Source organism: Pomacea canaliculata, linkage group LG6 (assembly GCF_003073045.1).
Source record: "Pomacea canaliculata isolate SZHN2017 linkage group LG6, ASM307304v1, whole genome shotgun sequence".
Classification (NCBI taxonomy): domain Eukaryota; kingdom Metazoa; phylum Mollusca; class Gastropoda; order Architaenioglossa; family Ampullariidae; genus Pomacea; species Pomacea canaliculata.
The window spans coordinates 15,169,307-15,183,305 of record NC_037595.1 but is presented as its reverse complement, the minus strand read 5'-3'; the positions used below and the strand labels follow the sequence as shown (position 1 = coordinate 15,183,305).

The 13,999-nt window shown below is 41.2% G+C and overlaps 1 protein-coding gene across 2 annotated transcripts in view; it reads left to right on the top strand.

Moving 5' to 3' along the window:
* Positions 1 to 12,895, top strand: part of LOC112567039 (transmembrane protein 216-like) — a 37,443-nt gene extending 24,548 nt beyond the window's left edge. For both annotated transcript variants that reach the window (XM_025243504.1, XM_025243505.1), the window contains one exon: positions 12,137 to 12,895. In XM_025243504.1, coding sequence (XP_025099289.1) covers positions 12,137 to 12,152 — 16 coding nt within the window. In that variant the 3' untranslated portion in view covers positions 12,153 to 12,895. The remainder of the gene's footprint in view (positions 1 to 12,136) is intronic.
* Positions 12,896 to 13,999: the final 1,104 nt, after the last annotated feature.

The window sequence follows — 13,999 nt, the reverse complement described above, 5'->3', positions numbered from 1 at the left end:
CAGCTGATGGTAACTGTCCCGTGGTTGCTGTGACCTGTACAGTGACTTGATGATGGTTTTCATCTCTGACATGTTGACTGCATTGTCTTCTTGCTCGTCCTCTGCACCCAACTTAGCCATCCTGTCAGCTTCCTGAGCGGTCCGGTGGCGCAACGGTTAGCGCCTGTCACCAATACAGTGAAGGTTGGCTGCCCAGAGTTCATTTCTCGTCTCGGGCACGCTGTTCTTTCTCTGCACGTGGCATCTGTTTACAGGGCTGGCTGCTTGCCGTAATATAGCCTTAGTTGCTGGCACGGTGTAAAACAACAATTCCCCCCCCCTGTCAGCTTCCTCATTCCCATCTATCCCGCAGTGTGATGGGATCCACTGTAGGGCTGTTCTGAGGCATTTTATGTTTAGCAGTGCGGCTTCCAGGTCTGGCAGTTTGTTGTTGACTGCCGGCAGCACAGACAGAGCATTGGTCAGGAAGACGACCTGGCTGTCATGGTCTGCTCTGCTGCTGATGATATTTGCTGCGTGGACCAGGGCTTCTACTTTTGCTCTATAGTTTGTACAGTGGAGGCCAGTTGGTATTGCTGCTGCCTGCCACTGTCCATTTGGGAACTGGACGTATACGCCGGCCCCTCCCGTCTGGATAGCGTCTGTGGCTGACCCGTCTGTGTAGGCCCTTATCCATGATTCCTGGGGGTACCTTTCTTCTAGCATGGCTAGCGTCGGGGCTCACTTGCTCACGTCGCTATGCTCATTCTTTGTTGTGAGGTGAGGAACTGTGGTGCAGATGGTGATATTCCCTGTTCTGTCTTTCCAAGGAGGAAGATCGAAGGGAGGGGTCGGTACCTGGACCTGTCCAGGAAGCTTTCTTTGATGTTTTCTGTGTAGTGCCTGCTTCTCTCGCACAAAGTTGGATCTTTTCAAGGCTGAGGACAGTTGTTTCTGTCTGGCACTCATCAGGTGGTCTTCACTGTGCCTGTACTTGGTGGCCTGCACGAGCGCTTTGCATTCCCTTCTCTTGTTTAATGGGGGTATGCCTGTTATCTGCTACATCTTGTCTATTGGCGTACATCTCATGGCGCCTGTTATGACTTGCTTGGTTCTGCACCTTGTCCAAAGTCTGATGGTGTGACTTGGCTGCTGTCATCCAAGTGCTTGATCCGTACTCTAGGTGTGGTCTTACAGTACCTTGGTACACGGTCTTCAGGATCTTTTCGTTGGCGCCCCAGTGTGTTCCTGCCAGCTTTTTCATGATGTTCAGCTTTCTTCTGGCTTTTGCTTCTGCGTCCAGGATGTGTTGCTTCCATGTCAATCTTTTGTCAAAAGTGACTCCCAGGTACGTCTGCTGGTCTTCAAGTGTCAGTGGAGCGTCTCCCAGCTTTAGTCTGCCAGCTTGCGCTTTGGTGGAGAGAGAAAAGAGTGGCTGTTGTCTTGTCTCGGTTGATGGTAACGTACCAGTTGTCTGCCCAGGCTGCCACTTTGTCTAGTGCAAGCTGCATCCTGTAGGTTGCTGTTGTTGCATACTCTTCTGAGCACCATATGACCAGGTCATCTGCATACAGTGCTGCTTGGACTCCCCTTGGAAGTTCTGGTACCAGGTCGTTGATGAAGAGTATGAACAAGGTCGGCGAGAGTACTCCCCCCTGTGGTACTCCGTGCCGTAGCAGCACCTTACGGCCACAGTGTCCATCTACAAGCACCCTGGCTCTTCGGTTGTGCAAGTAGGACTTGGTCCACCGGTACATGTTGCCACTGATGTTGCTTCGCTGGAGCTTGACCAGGAGTCCATCCTTCCAGACCTTGTCAAAAGCCTTCTGCATATCAATAAAGACCGCTAGGGTGACCTTCTGGGCTTGGAAAGCATCCTCAATGACCGCGCTAGGTGCGTTGTCTGATCTTCGGTACTTCTGTATCTTCTGAAGCCTGCTTGCTCTGGGATGATGATGTTTTCAGACTCCAGGTAACACTGCAGGTGCTGGTTGATGATGCGCTCTATGGTCTTGCAGACGCAGCTTATCAGGCTGATGGGGCGGTAGCTCAAGATTCGCGACTTGTTCTTCCCTTTTTTCAGAACAGGGATCATCCTGGCTTCCTTCCAGCACTGAGGTACCTGGCCTTCTCTCCAGCTAAGGTTGAAAATGTCCAGTAGTTTAGTGAGGGCTGTGCTGCCAAGGTGTTGCAGCATCTCATTCGTTATGTTGTCTGGACCTGGAGATTTTTTCTTCTTCAGCTGTTTGATGGCATTCTTCAGTTCTTGGATGGTGATATCTTGCTGCATTGACTCATGGACATCCCCATTTGTTGTTCTTTCTTTTTCTTCTTTTCTGAATTATTTTTGCAGATGCGGTGGGATGGTGATGCTGCTCTCCTTTGCATATGCTTGCGCAAATGCATTTGCTGCTGCCTTATCTGTCAATGTCTGTCCATCTTCAAGGGTGATCTTCTGTCCCTTGTTACCCTCATCATTTAGTGCCTTGGTCAGCCTCCACAGCTTGGTGATATCTCTCTCCATATTCAGCCCTGCTGTCTTTTCTCTCCAGCTTCTTCTCTTGCACTCTACTTTTGTTCTTAGCAGTTTGGCATTTGTTTCTTGCAGCTTGATGTTTTCTTGACTGGGGCTGGTTTCTGCTTCTTCTTTGGCTTTTGTCAGGTCGTCGTGGGCTCTCTGAAGTTCTGCTGTCCAGTACGGAGTGTAGTCCTTTCGCACCCCTCGTGGGATAGTTTCTTTGGCTGCCTTGATGATACTGGCATTGAAATCTTTGACGACGTTGTTGATGTTTAGTCCTTCCACCTTGATGTCTTTCGTGAGCCCATTTGTTCCTCAGACATTTGGTTTGGTAAGTTTCTAGTTTCTGCTTGACTTTTGCTTTCTTTTAGCGTTCATTTCCATAGAGTAAGACAGAAAGGACATTGTTTCTGTAGATTCTTAATTTTTTATTACTCTTTAGAGTTTTGGGCTTCGAATTTCAGTTAGCATGGCAAAGATTTGATTTGATGAGTCTGTTCTTCATATCCTTTTATGTAACTCCATCTGTTGTTAGTAGACTGCTAAGATACGTACACTTAATACAAACTTTCTCTACTTTTTTTATTATTATTAAACAATACATATACAAAACAAAAAAAAAATAAATAAACTACTGCACACATCAATTTACATAAATAGATCAACAAACCTATCCCTGACAATGTACACAAAACTTTCCTCCACCTCGTCATACCTTAGCCTATGAAAGGACGAGCTGACATTATAGCAGTGGTTCTTAACTATCGAACCCTAGGGGTTCAGTGAGTCGGTCTCAGGGGTTTGGCGGAGCCTCTGCCACGGAGGTCAAGACACACTCGACTGATTATGTTAATGTGTGATGACACTAAAAAAGGGTTCGGTGAATGTGCATATGAAACTGGTGGGTTCGGTACCTTAAACAAGGTTAAGAACCACTGCATTATAGAAACAGCATAGGTTGTAGTGGTTTGTCTTTAACATTTAGTTGTAGCATACAGATAGATTTCAACACACATCAATAAATAACACATATTTCAGGCACTCCGCACATTTCAACCATACACTTGACTTATGCTTGTTTATAAACATATGATATTAGTTATATCCAAGGTATAGCTCACCTACATATTATCTTCAAGTATATAAATGTTAAATAGGGGAAGGAAAACATGTCTCCTCACAAACATTTCAAGTAGGTATAGGGTATCCAGACTACAAGGAGACATAAGGGATACATGATTTTTTTTTTTCACAGATACATAACAATATAAGTATACATAACAAACAAACAATATTTTACCATATAGCAACATAAAAAATAAACATATGCACATAAATTTAACAAACATTTTAGTCAGTATTTAGTTTAATTAACAAGTTCTTCATTTGATAGCCTGTGTTTAGCAAACTTTTCTTCGGTTTATTCTAAACATGCATTAAATTTTCAATTAAATATCTTCAATATTTGGATAAAGGGTTCTAACTGGTGGATGACCTTTTTAAATCTACCAGAATATATGTATGCTTTTGCCAGCAAGAAAATGAAATCAAATACATCTGTCTCAAAGTTATTACTGCATCCAAACAGAATCAAATGTTCACTGAGTTATCTTAGGAGCATTGGTACATTTGTCTAATGTACAATTTTGTTTTTCCAAAAAAATATTAACATATATACACTTCCAAAAAATATGCTGAATATTTTCTTTTTCATCTCTGCAAAGGCTGCAGGCATTATCATCATCTTCTAGTCCAGGGGTCTCAAACACGCGGCCCGCGGGCCGAATGCGGCCCGCGAAACATTTTTGTGCGGCCCTCGGCCACGTCCGCGGTGTATATGTATGTTGTTCTTGGTGATTAACTCCCGCAGTGAAAATTACCCCCGTTATTAGTGACAGAGACAACGTCAACTTATTTTAATAAACTAAACTGCCTGTGCATGTAATAAAAACTACACTAAATGTAATTAATAATTATAAAAACTTTATTTTAGCATTTAACTGCAGTGACAGTAGTGTTCGTAAAATTTAATGAAAAAACATTTTCTTTTCGTGGTGCGGCCCGCTGACTGGCTGTTACTTTCCACTGCGGCCCACATGCTAATATGAGTTTGAGACCCCTGTTCTAGTCCCATGTGGAATAATATTACTTTTGTCGCCAGAATTCTATGTAACACTCTGATTTGAAGCCATTTAACATCTTTTATATTAGCCATTGCTTTAAATATAATGCCAATCAACATTTCTATAAATCCTTTGATCCCATTTTAAGCAACAGTTTGGTATACACGCGTGAGATATGATTTTATCATAATATAATCTTGCTCCTTTCTGTATTGATCGAATTATTCTTAGTTTTGTTTGTGTCATATGTAGGAGATAAAATCTGTTTTATTCATTCTGTTTAAGCTTATGTATGTTTTTATGGCCTTTCTGCAACCATTAAAAGAGACAGTCAATGTAAACATCTTGATATGATAGAAAGTTTCCTCTTTCATCTATCAAGTGTTCAATTAGGTATACATCTTTCTCCACCCATCTTCTATATAGAATTGGCTTATTCCCAATTGTTATTCTATCATTACAAAAGATAGGTTCCGGCAAAATTTCTTCATGTTTTTCACACACTATATTCTCTCCAAATATCCTGTATGCTTTTAGTACATCCGTCCAGAAGCTATTTGCATTTATAAAGTGGCAAATTGCAGGGCCCAGTTTGTCCAAATAACCTATCATTTTATGTGTAGACAGAAGATTTTTTTCCAGCTGTGGTTGCTTTTCTTTTTTTTCCACAGCCATGATAATTTTAACACATTCATATAAATTTTAACATCAGGTATGCCCATGCCTCCAGCATGGGTATTTTTAATGAACATTTTTCGATTAATTTAATTTTTTCCATTCCAAACAAACATAAAGATAGATTTCTGTATGTCATTTATAATAAAGTCTGGAGGGTTAGGTAGTAGTAACCACCAAAGGTGTACTACTTTTTAGGCTTGGACGTCAACCATCTGTGATGGGTGCATTGCTGTATTTTTTAAAGACACGCACAACTCGTAAATGAACGAATACACAAAGGAGAAAACACGGGGACGTTTAGGACTTGTTCCTCCAACGATTGCTTCCCTTTAAAGGCTGAAAAATTCAACCAATCAGGTGTTACCTCGTGTATCGCTTGTTTACTCGTGAGCGCCATATTGACATTTTATTTGGGTCGCTCTTGACGTGGATTTGTACTCGGACAACAGAAAATGAGAAGAAAAAAGTAAGTAATATTTAAATTCTAATGTATATTCAAATAAAATATGAACTTGTTTGGTACTTTATGCTTGTATATATTATGTTTAAAAAAAAAAATTTCTGACATGAGGCCTTCCACTCGGACTGTCAATGGTCTTCTCTATACAGTTACTATCTTTGATGTGAGCTTACTACAAGAAACCAGAACATGTAATTCTTGAAATTAACACCACGCAAATGTGTTTAGAATGCTCTTTTAAACGGCGTATCACATATATTTGTCTTTTTTGTAGTTTAACAGATATACATTTTTTAACACGGGTGCTGTCGGTGGCACTCGGTGCTGCGTAGTGATTTTTTTCGTGCGGCTCTGTACTTTCTTAGCGTACCGATATATTATTAAATGCATCAATCTGATTTTTTTTTTTGGACAAGAACAATGTTTATTCATTTCAATTTAATATACGGTCATCAAAGTGTGATTCCTGCCCTGCGTACCGCAACGCGGGCCGTACCGCAGCGAAATTTGAGTGAGCGCACGCGTACTTGCTTGAGAGGTACTACGCCAAGGGCGCAAATATGGCCGCCATGGTTGTAAAGTTTAGGCGTGTCGATGATATTAACGGTGGATCTTCTAATAAATAAGATAGATAGATATATGCAACGACAAAGAAGGATATTTAAAGTTCAGATTTCATCGTCATGTCTTTCTAGAGATGGTAGATGAATTTGCCTTCGACCTTGAAACTTCGAATCGGGACGACAACAACAGAAAATCTACTCGTCGTTTGTTTTTACGTGATATACTTGACTACCGCATTGTTCTTTCCACATAATCTTTAATTCTCATGGACTTTTTCCTCTTTTAGTTCCCAAATGAATGCCACTAAAAGTATATTGTTTGGCGCTGCAATAAATTGCTTCTATTAATTCGTCGTCGTTGTCAAATATGCCCATAAACAAAATGAAATTCTCTACTTCGTTGTCAGCCGCCATTTTAACAGGCGCCCACGGTGGGCGAAGGGTATCACAGGCTCTCTAGGGCAGACCTGGGCAAACGCCGGCCCGCCTCCTGTCTCTGACCGGCCCGCCCACTGCCCCCCCCCCCCCCCGCCAGTATATATACTTTATATACAGTATTGGGTAAAACTGAGTTAACTATATTAGTCCGGCCCTCTAAAACCATCCCAATTTCTCATGCGGCCCCTTGGGAAAATTAATTGCCCACCCCTGCTCTAGGGCGTGAGTGAGCGCCCGCGGGCATCCGCGGTGAGCGCCCGCGTTACGGTACGCAGGGCTCCTCTAGAGGTAGTACGCCACGGGCGCAAAGATGGCCGCCATGGTTGTCGAGTTTAGGCGTGTCATTGATATTCACGGTTTATCTTCTAATAAATAAGTATTTTGCAACAGATAAATATATACGACGACAAAGAAGTGTATTAAAAGTTCAGGTTTCATCGTCATGTCTTTCTAGAGATGGTAGATGAATTTGCCTTCGATCTTGAAACTTCGAATCGGGACCACAACAACAGATAGTCTACTCGTTTGTTTTTACGTTATATGCTTGACTACCGCATTGTTCTTTCTTTTTAATTCTCATTGACTTTTTCCTCTTTAGTTCCCAAAGGAATGCCACTAGAAGTATATTGTTTGGCGCTGCAATAGATTGCTTCTATTAATTCGTCGTCGTTGTCAAATATGTCTATCAACAAAATTATATTCTCTACTTCGCTGTCAGCCGCCATTTTAACAGGCGCCCACGGTGGGCGAAGGGTATCACAAGCTCTTTAGGGCTTCTACTAGGTCACATTACCCTGAGCGCATGGAAATTGACCAATTTCAAAAGATCATAAAAAAAATAACTGTAAAAGTTAGAAAAACAATTGAAACTAATAATAAGAGATCGAACTGTGTGGAACAAAAATGTTCACATTTGAATCCTGCATAAACAGCCACTTAGTAGGTAATCCAAAGCAAATTAGGTAGGTGTAATTGAATTTTCACGAAATTTTTACGTAATCCAAAGCAAATTAGGTAGGTGTAATTGAATTTTCACGAAATTTTCACCCGTGTTAAAAAATTATTTCTGTTAAACTACAAAAAAGACAAACATATGTGATACGCCGTTTAAAAGAGCATTTTAAAACCATTTGCGTGTGTTAATTTCAAGAATTATAGTTTCTGATTTCTTGTAGTAAGCTCACATGAAAGATAGTAACTGTTTAGATTTCACAACCCGATCGGAATGTCACACGTCACGAATTAAAGAAAATTTTTTTACATGATATATACAAGCATAAAGTAAAAAACAATATCACATTTTATTAGAATATACATTAGAATTTCATATTACTCACTGATTTTTTCTCATTTTCCGTTGTTTGAGTACAAATCCACGTCAAATCGAGCGTCCCAAAAAATGACAATATGGCGGCGCTCACGTGTAAACAAACTATAGGGTGGCAGCAGAAAACACGAGGTAACACCTGATTAGTTGAATTTTTCAGCCTTTAAAGGGAAGCAATCGTTGGAGGAACAAGTCCTAAAGGTTCCCGTGTTTTCTCCCTTGTGTATTCGTTCATTTACTTGTTGTGCGTGTCTTAACAATGCGTGTACCACAGGTGGGCTACGCGCAAGCCTGAAGAGCCGTTTGAGAGCCCACCGTTGGGCTCCGCGCCGCGATAAAGAACTCTACAGTAAATCCATTACTCCCGGGGCTTTTACCATTAGACAAATTTTATGGCCTGACCTTTTTTTCCATGTTTGTTTATTAAACAATAAAAACAAAGGTATTTACTGTATTATTTACAAGTATCAACGGAAACGTTCCTTTCAAGGATACAAAATCAGAACGACGAAAAGTCTTTGTTCATTCGTTGCGTTGCTTTTACATATTCTCCTTTCGAGGTGCAGAGAGGGGGATTTCCAGTGTCTTTGTCCTTCAATCTCGTGGTAATCCTCGAGTTGAAGGCGTCTTTCATCTGGGATGGTGCTACAATGAGTGTGGAGGCGTGCCTTGTTTTCCTTTGTCCATATTGGTTGTTTGTATTCTGAGGACGATGGTTGCTGCTGTTTCAGATGCTGTTGAAAGGGAAGGCGTTGAAGCGTGTGGGGGTTGTGTTTGAGAGTTTGTTCATCAGTGGGGACAGTTGCTTGCGTTTGCTGTATGCGCGTGCAGTGGAAGAGGATGTGCTCTGCTGTCTCGCTTTTGTTGTGGCAGAAAGCGCACATCTTTTGCTTCGTTATACCTCTGCGGCATAGGGTGTGAGGATGTCGTGTGCTATTTTGAAGGTCGTGTCTAAGGTGCTTGGGTCCACGTATTTGTTGCTGAGCTGTTCGAAGGAGTTTGCGAAATTTATTCGTGGAAGGCTTGGAGTACTCTTGGGGATATAGTGCGTTTGGTTAGAAGTGCTTGATATAGAGTCTTTGGTTTCATGTCTGAGTTCAGGGTGAAGTTGGGATCTGGCACGAGAAGGTTTTTGATGGCTGTGCGGCAAGACTGGAAGAATGGGGGGTATGTCTTCGGTGCTGTGTGGATGCTTGTTGGTGAAGGGGTAGTTGCTAAACTTCCTCCTCAGGTCTAGCCCCAACCATAGGTGGGCGTAGTTTGTCCAGTCCTGTTCATCATTTCCTGTCCTGTCACGTGGGCTTTCCGTCTTGGAGGCTCAGCAGGCCTATCCCTCCTTGTCGGGGGTGCAGGTAGAGGGTCTTCCGTTTAATTGGTTTGTGTCCATCGTTCCATAGAAAATGGAAGATGGTTCTTTCTATTTGTGTGGTGTATTGGTAATACTGAGGTACCACAGTTTAGACAAAACTATGGTGTTTATGATGATGGCTTTGTCATATAGTGAGATACGGTGGAGTCTGGAAAGATCCAGTGTTGCGGTTATCTTTGTCAGGACTAGGTGCCATATGTCGTCTTCTATGATGTCACCGAAAGGCACCATGTATATCGTCAGTTTGTCCGTCCATGGAGGCTTTGACATGTCTCTACTCCATTTTCCTGTGTATGCCTTTTGTTATGTTTGGCGTCTGAGGCCTTACTGTACTGGTGGAAGTGTGTTATCACCCTCCCGATTGACTGGTAGTTATTGAAAAGAAATTGCTGTCGTCTGCGTATGCAGCCACTTTGCACTCCTCCGGTTTGCCCGGTATGGAGATTCTCTATGTGTTTGTCTTGTCTTATTTTGAGGATTGGTTCAAGGCATAGAATGTACAGCAAAGGAGAGAAGCAGCAGCCGTGTCTGGCAGACCTGGTTATTGTGAGTGTCGGATTGACAATGACACTGCTGTGTATGCGTGTATATTGTGGATATCCATCGGAAAAAGTGTGTATTGAAGCCGAAAGCTTTGAGGGTATATAATGAATATTGATATGAAATGCTGTCGAAAGCTTTCTCCTGGTCTACTAATGAGATTTGAGTAGCCTCTGTTGTTGCAGTATTCTGTCTCTTTTCAAGTGGCAGTTTGTTATAGACCTACCTGGGATTCCGCATGTTTGGTTGCTGTGGATGACTTGGTGGAGGTGTGGTTTGATGCGATTGCAGAGTGTTTTGGTGAGAATTTTGTAATCTGTTAAGGAGCGATATGGGTCTGTAGTTTGTCGGGTCCTTACAGAGTGGAGTGATTTTAGATTCTTTTTGCTTTTTGTCAGGTGATCAGCCTCGTATGTTGAAGTGTATATTTGGTTAGTATGGGTCCAAGATGCTTGAGGAAAGCTGAGTAGAATTCTTTTGGTAGGCCGTCAGAGCCTGGCGTTTTATTTGGTTTCATTTTCTTGAAGGCCTTTTCTATTTCTGATAAGGTTATTGGTGTGCCTGTTTTCTGTCGCCTCGCCATCGATTTGTGGGAGGTCTTATAGAAGGTGGTTATGAGTTTCGGGGTCTGTGGTCTCTGCTGTGTATAGAAGGCTTTGAAGGGGTTGAGTATGTCGCTTGGATTTGACATATGATGTTGGCTATAGTTTTCTATTTACCGCGTTGAAGTTCTTTTTGGCAGAAGAACACTTGGTGTTTCTTGTGAGGTTCCTAGTGGTGTTCTAGCCCGGATTTGGGCGCCTGTTGTTTTCTCTTCACGTAGCTGTTGCAGTCTTTTTTTGATGGTGTTCATTCCCGCTAGGTGTTCGTGTTGTTCTAGCACTCGATATTGTGTCCTAAGGACTCTAATTTCTTTGTTTCTATCTTTTGCTTTGCTTTTGCTGTGTTGGATTATCTTTTTTTTTCTTTTAGTCGTTCCCACCAGTCTAGCAGGGGGAGGCTTGTAGTTGTTTAGTGAGGCAAAGTGTATTAGGCAAAGTTTGGTGAGGCGAAGATTTTATTGATGTAGTCTGTCTTGCAGTTGTGAAGCCCTTACCTACATTGGTTTGTGTCGTGTGGGAGAGCTCTATTTGGACATAGTCGTGGTCGGAAAAAGGGCATTCTATGTGTTCTGCCGTTAGTAGGTGTTAGGCTAGGCTGTGGCAGATGATTTTGTCCAGTCTACAGCCTACCCGGGAGCTAAGCCATGTAACGCTCTTCGTGTTGGGGTGCAGGAGTCTGTATGCGTCTACAAGTTTGTGGTCCCTTACCACAGTCTGGATTGCCTCCTTTTTTGTCTAATGTAGAGTTAGCGATGCAGTTGAATTCTGCGAGGGTTTGTGGGTGAGATGTGGCTATAAATGGGTATATATATTTTTTACTCTCGCGCAGGTCTTTGGGGATGTAAATGTTGGGGATCTGTATCGTGCATGTGTTGATCGTTACTGTGGCTGTTATGTACCTACCGAGGAAATCTGAAAGTGGTATATTTCTGCATTTAGTTTGTTGTAAATGGCTGTCCCCTTGCCCCTCGGGGTGGTGAGCGACCATATCATTTTGCCGTTGAGTTTCTGGGCAATTTCATTTCCTATCTGCAGAGAATCTTATATGTCTTTCCTATAGTAAGAGGATGTCTATGTTGTGTGTCTGTGTGTGTTGAAGTGAATTGATTTTGTGGTCGTGTCGGATTCCTCTGCAGTTGATGGTTGATATGCGCATGGGAGATTTAGCTTCTTTTTGTTATCAAGTAGAAAAATATCTCCCATTTTGTAATTACCTAAACATGTACTGACTAGAATTTGTTTTATTAAATTCAGGAATAAGCTATGACTATGTAGAAGCCAATTCAATCTGCTATCCTGCTGCTCAATCACAAATGAACTGTCAGTTGCGAGTGTGTAATAGGTGTGCCTAAGATTAGTCTACATGTAAGATTCTGGATTTTTTGGCTTTGTTTTTATCTGTATATTTTTCACCATTTTTATATATATAAGTAAAATTCCCGTGTTTAAATTGCAAAATATTATCCCTATTGGGATTAAAAAGTTGGCAATCATCATTGTTTAAGTAATACAAATAATTTTTATTCTGTTTGTTTTCAGAGCTAGCCATTACTGAAAGGCATCTTCCATCAACACTGAGCCTGGGCAAACTGCTACAGATCAGGCTACTTCGCTGTGAAATAGCCTTAGTTGTTTACTCCATGTAAAGACCATTTCTTCCCTCCCCTCCCTATCTTCTGAACAAACTGTATTTAAATTGAGTTAATGTATTCTCATAGAATTGATCTTACCTTAGACTTTAGAGTATAGTGTGCTTTTGATCAAATATATGTGGAATGATCTGCAATAATTTGATATATATTAATATATACTTTAGATTAAGAGCTTGTGTCAGTCTTGCTGCAGCCCCCATGCTGTCATCGACAGATACATGATTCGAGAATATTCGAGAGATTGATAAAGATGGAAAGAGAAACAAGACCAAACAAAAACTCATTCCATACGGAGCTGCGGTAGCCCGTTCGACCTCGGTGCACGCAGCAGAGAATTAAATCTCGACTGGTATTTTTAAAAAAATTATATTTAATATCCTACATTAACAACAACTATGTGTGATACTCCGTTTTAAAGATCATTTAAAATAGATTTACGTGGTGTACATTTTAACAAATATACGTTTTGTTGTCTTGTAGTAAAATCAACTGAAAGACTGTAACTGTATCGGACCGAGAACTCACAAAATGGGGCCGTAGGTCAAAAGTTCGACAATCAGAAAAAATATTTATAAAATATATACACACACAAAAGCACAAAACAGGCATATATTTAATGAGAATATACCTTTGAATTTTAATATTACTTACTGTTTTCTTCTCATTTTCGGTTGAGTACAAATCCACGTCGAATTGAGTAACCTGCTACGAATGTCAAAATGGCGCTGAAGTAAACAAACCTTCGCGTGGTTTTAACATGGAGAAAATACCTGATTGGTTGATTTTTTCAGACTTTAAAGGGAAGTAATCGAAAGAGGAACAATTCCTTACGGTTCCCGTATTTTCTCCCCTGATGTATTCGTTCATTTACGCACAGAACTAAACACTCGACAGACTCTACTGTGGTACAACAGTGCGTAGTACAGATACAGGCGAGGCGTGGGCTGGGTCAAGTAGCGCTGTCGCGCAACCGCGTACTACGCGAATATGGATGAAAAAAGAAAATATTTTGACCACCTGATGAACAGACTGATCATTTCGAGGAGTCGATACATCTGTCCAACCAACCCCCCCCCCCCCAAAAAAAAAAAGTCTTGTCTGAAATGCTGTACCCACAGTTTTCTCGATTCCAAATCAACCATGCATTGCTATTATATAATATACTACAATAGTAAGTCAATATTAGTAAGTCATATTTTACAATCGTGGTCTGTGATACTGTCATTTTGTTTTTTATTCTTGGCACATAAGGCTAATTATGATCATCGCATGCAATGAAAATGTGTTTAAATGTGTGTTTGTGCAGCTTCTACATTTCGATCAATCGGATATTTTGGCTACTTTTCATTATCCTTTTCATTATGCCAGTGGTTCTTAACCAGGTTTCGATCGAACCTTTGGGGTTTGGTGAATGGGTCTCGGCGGATCTCCCGTAGAGGAAAACCCCTGTTACACAACAAACATCCAAACTACTATCAAATGGAACTGAAACAAACAATTGCCACGCACTAAGATGAGCTTGGAAAAGTCTCTCGACAGATATTTTCCTTCAAGAGAGTCATATCCAGCAAGGGTGTGACAGCGGTTCACGTTTGCTGCTATTTGTTTTTACTTATTTTTATTATGTTTTCATGATTCACTTTAGTTTTATTTGCATATTTATAGAGAGCAAATATCAGTTATGAATACTTCGACGAAATCATTGAATTATTGCTAACAAAGCCCTTATAATTTTTTGTACACTTTCGAG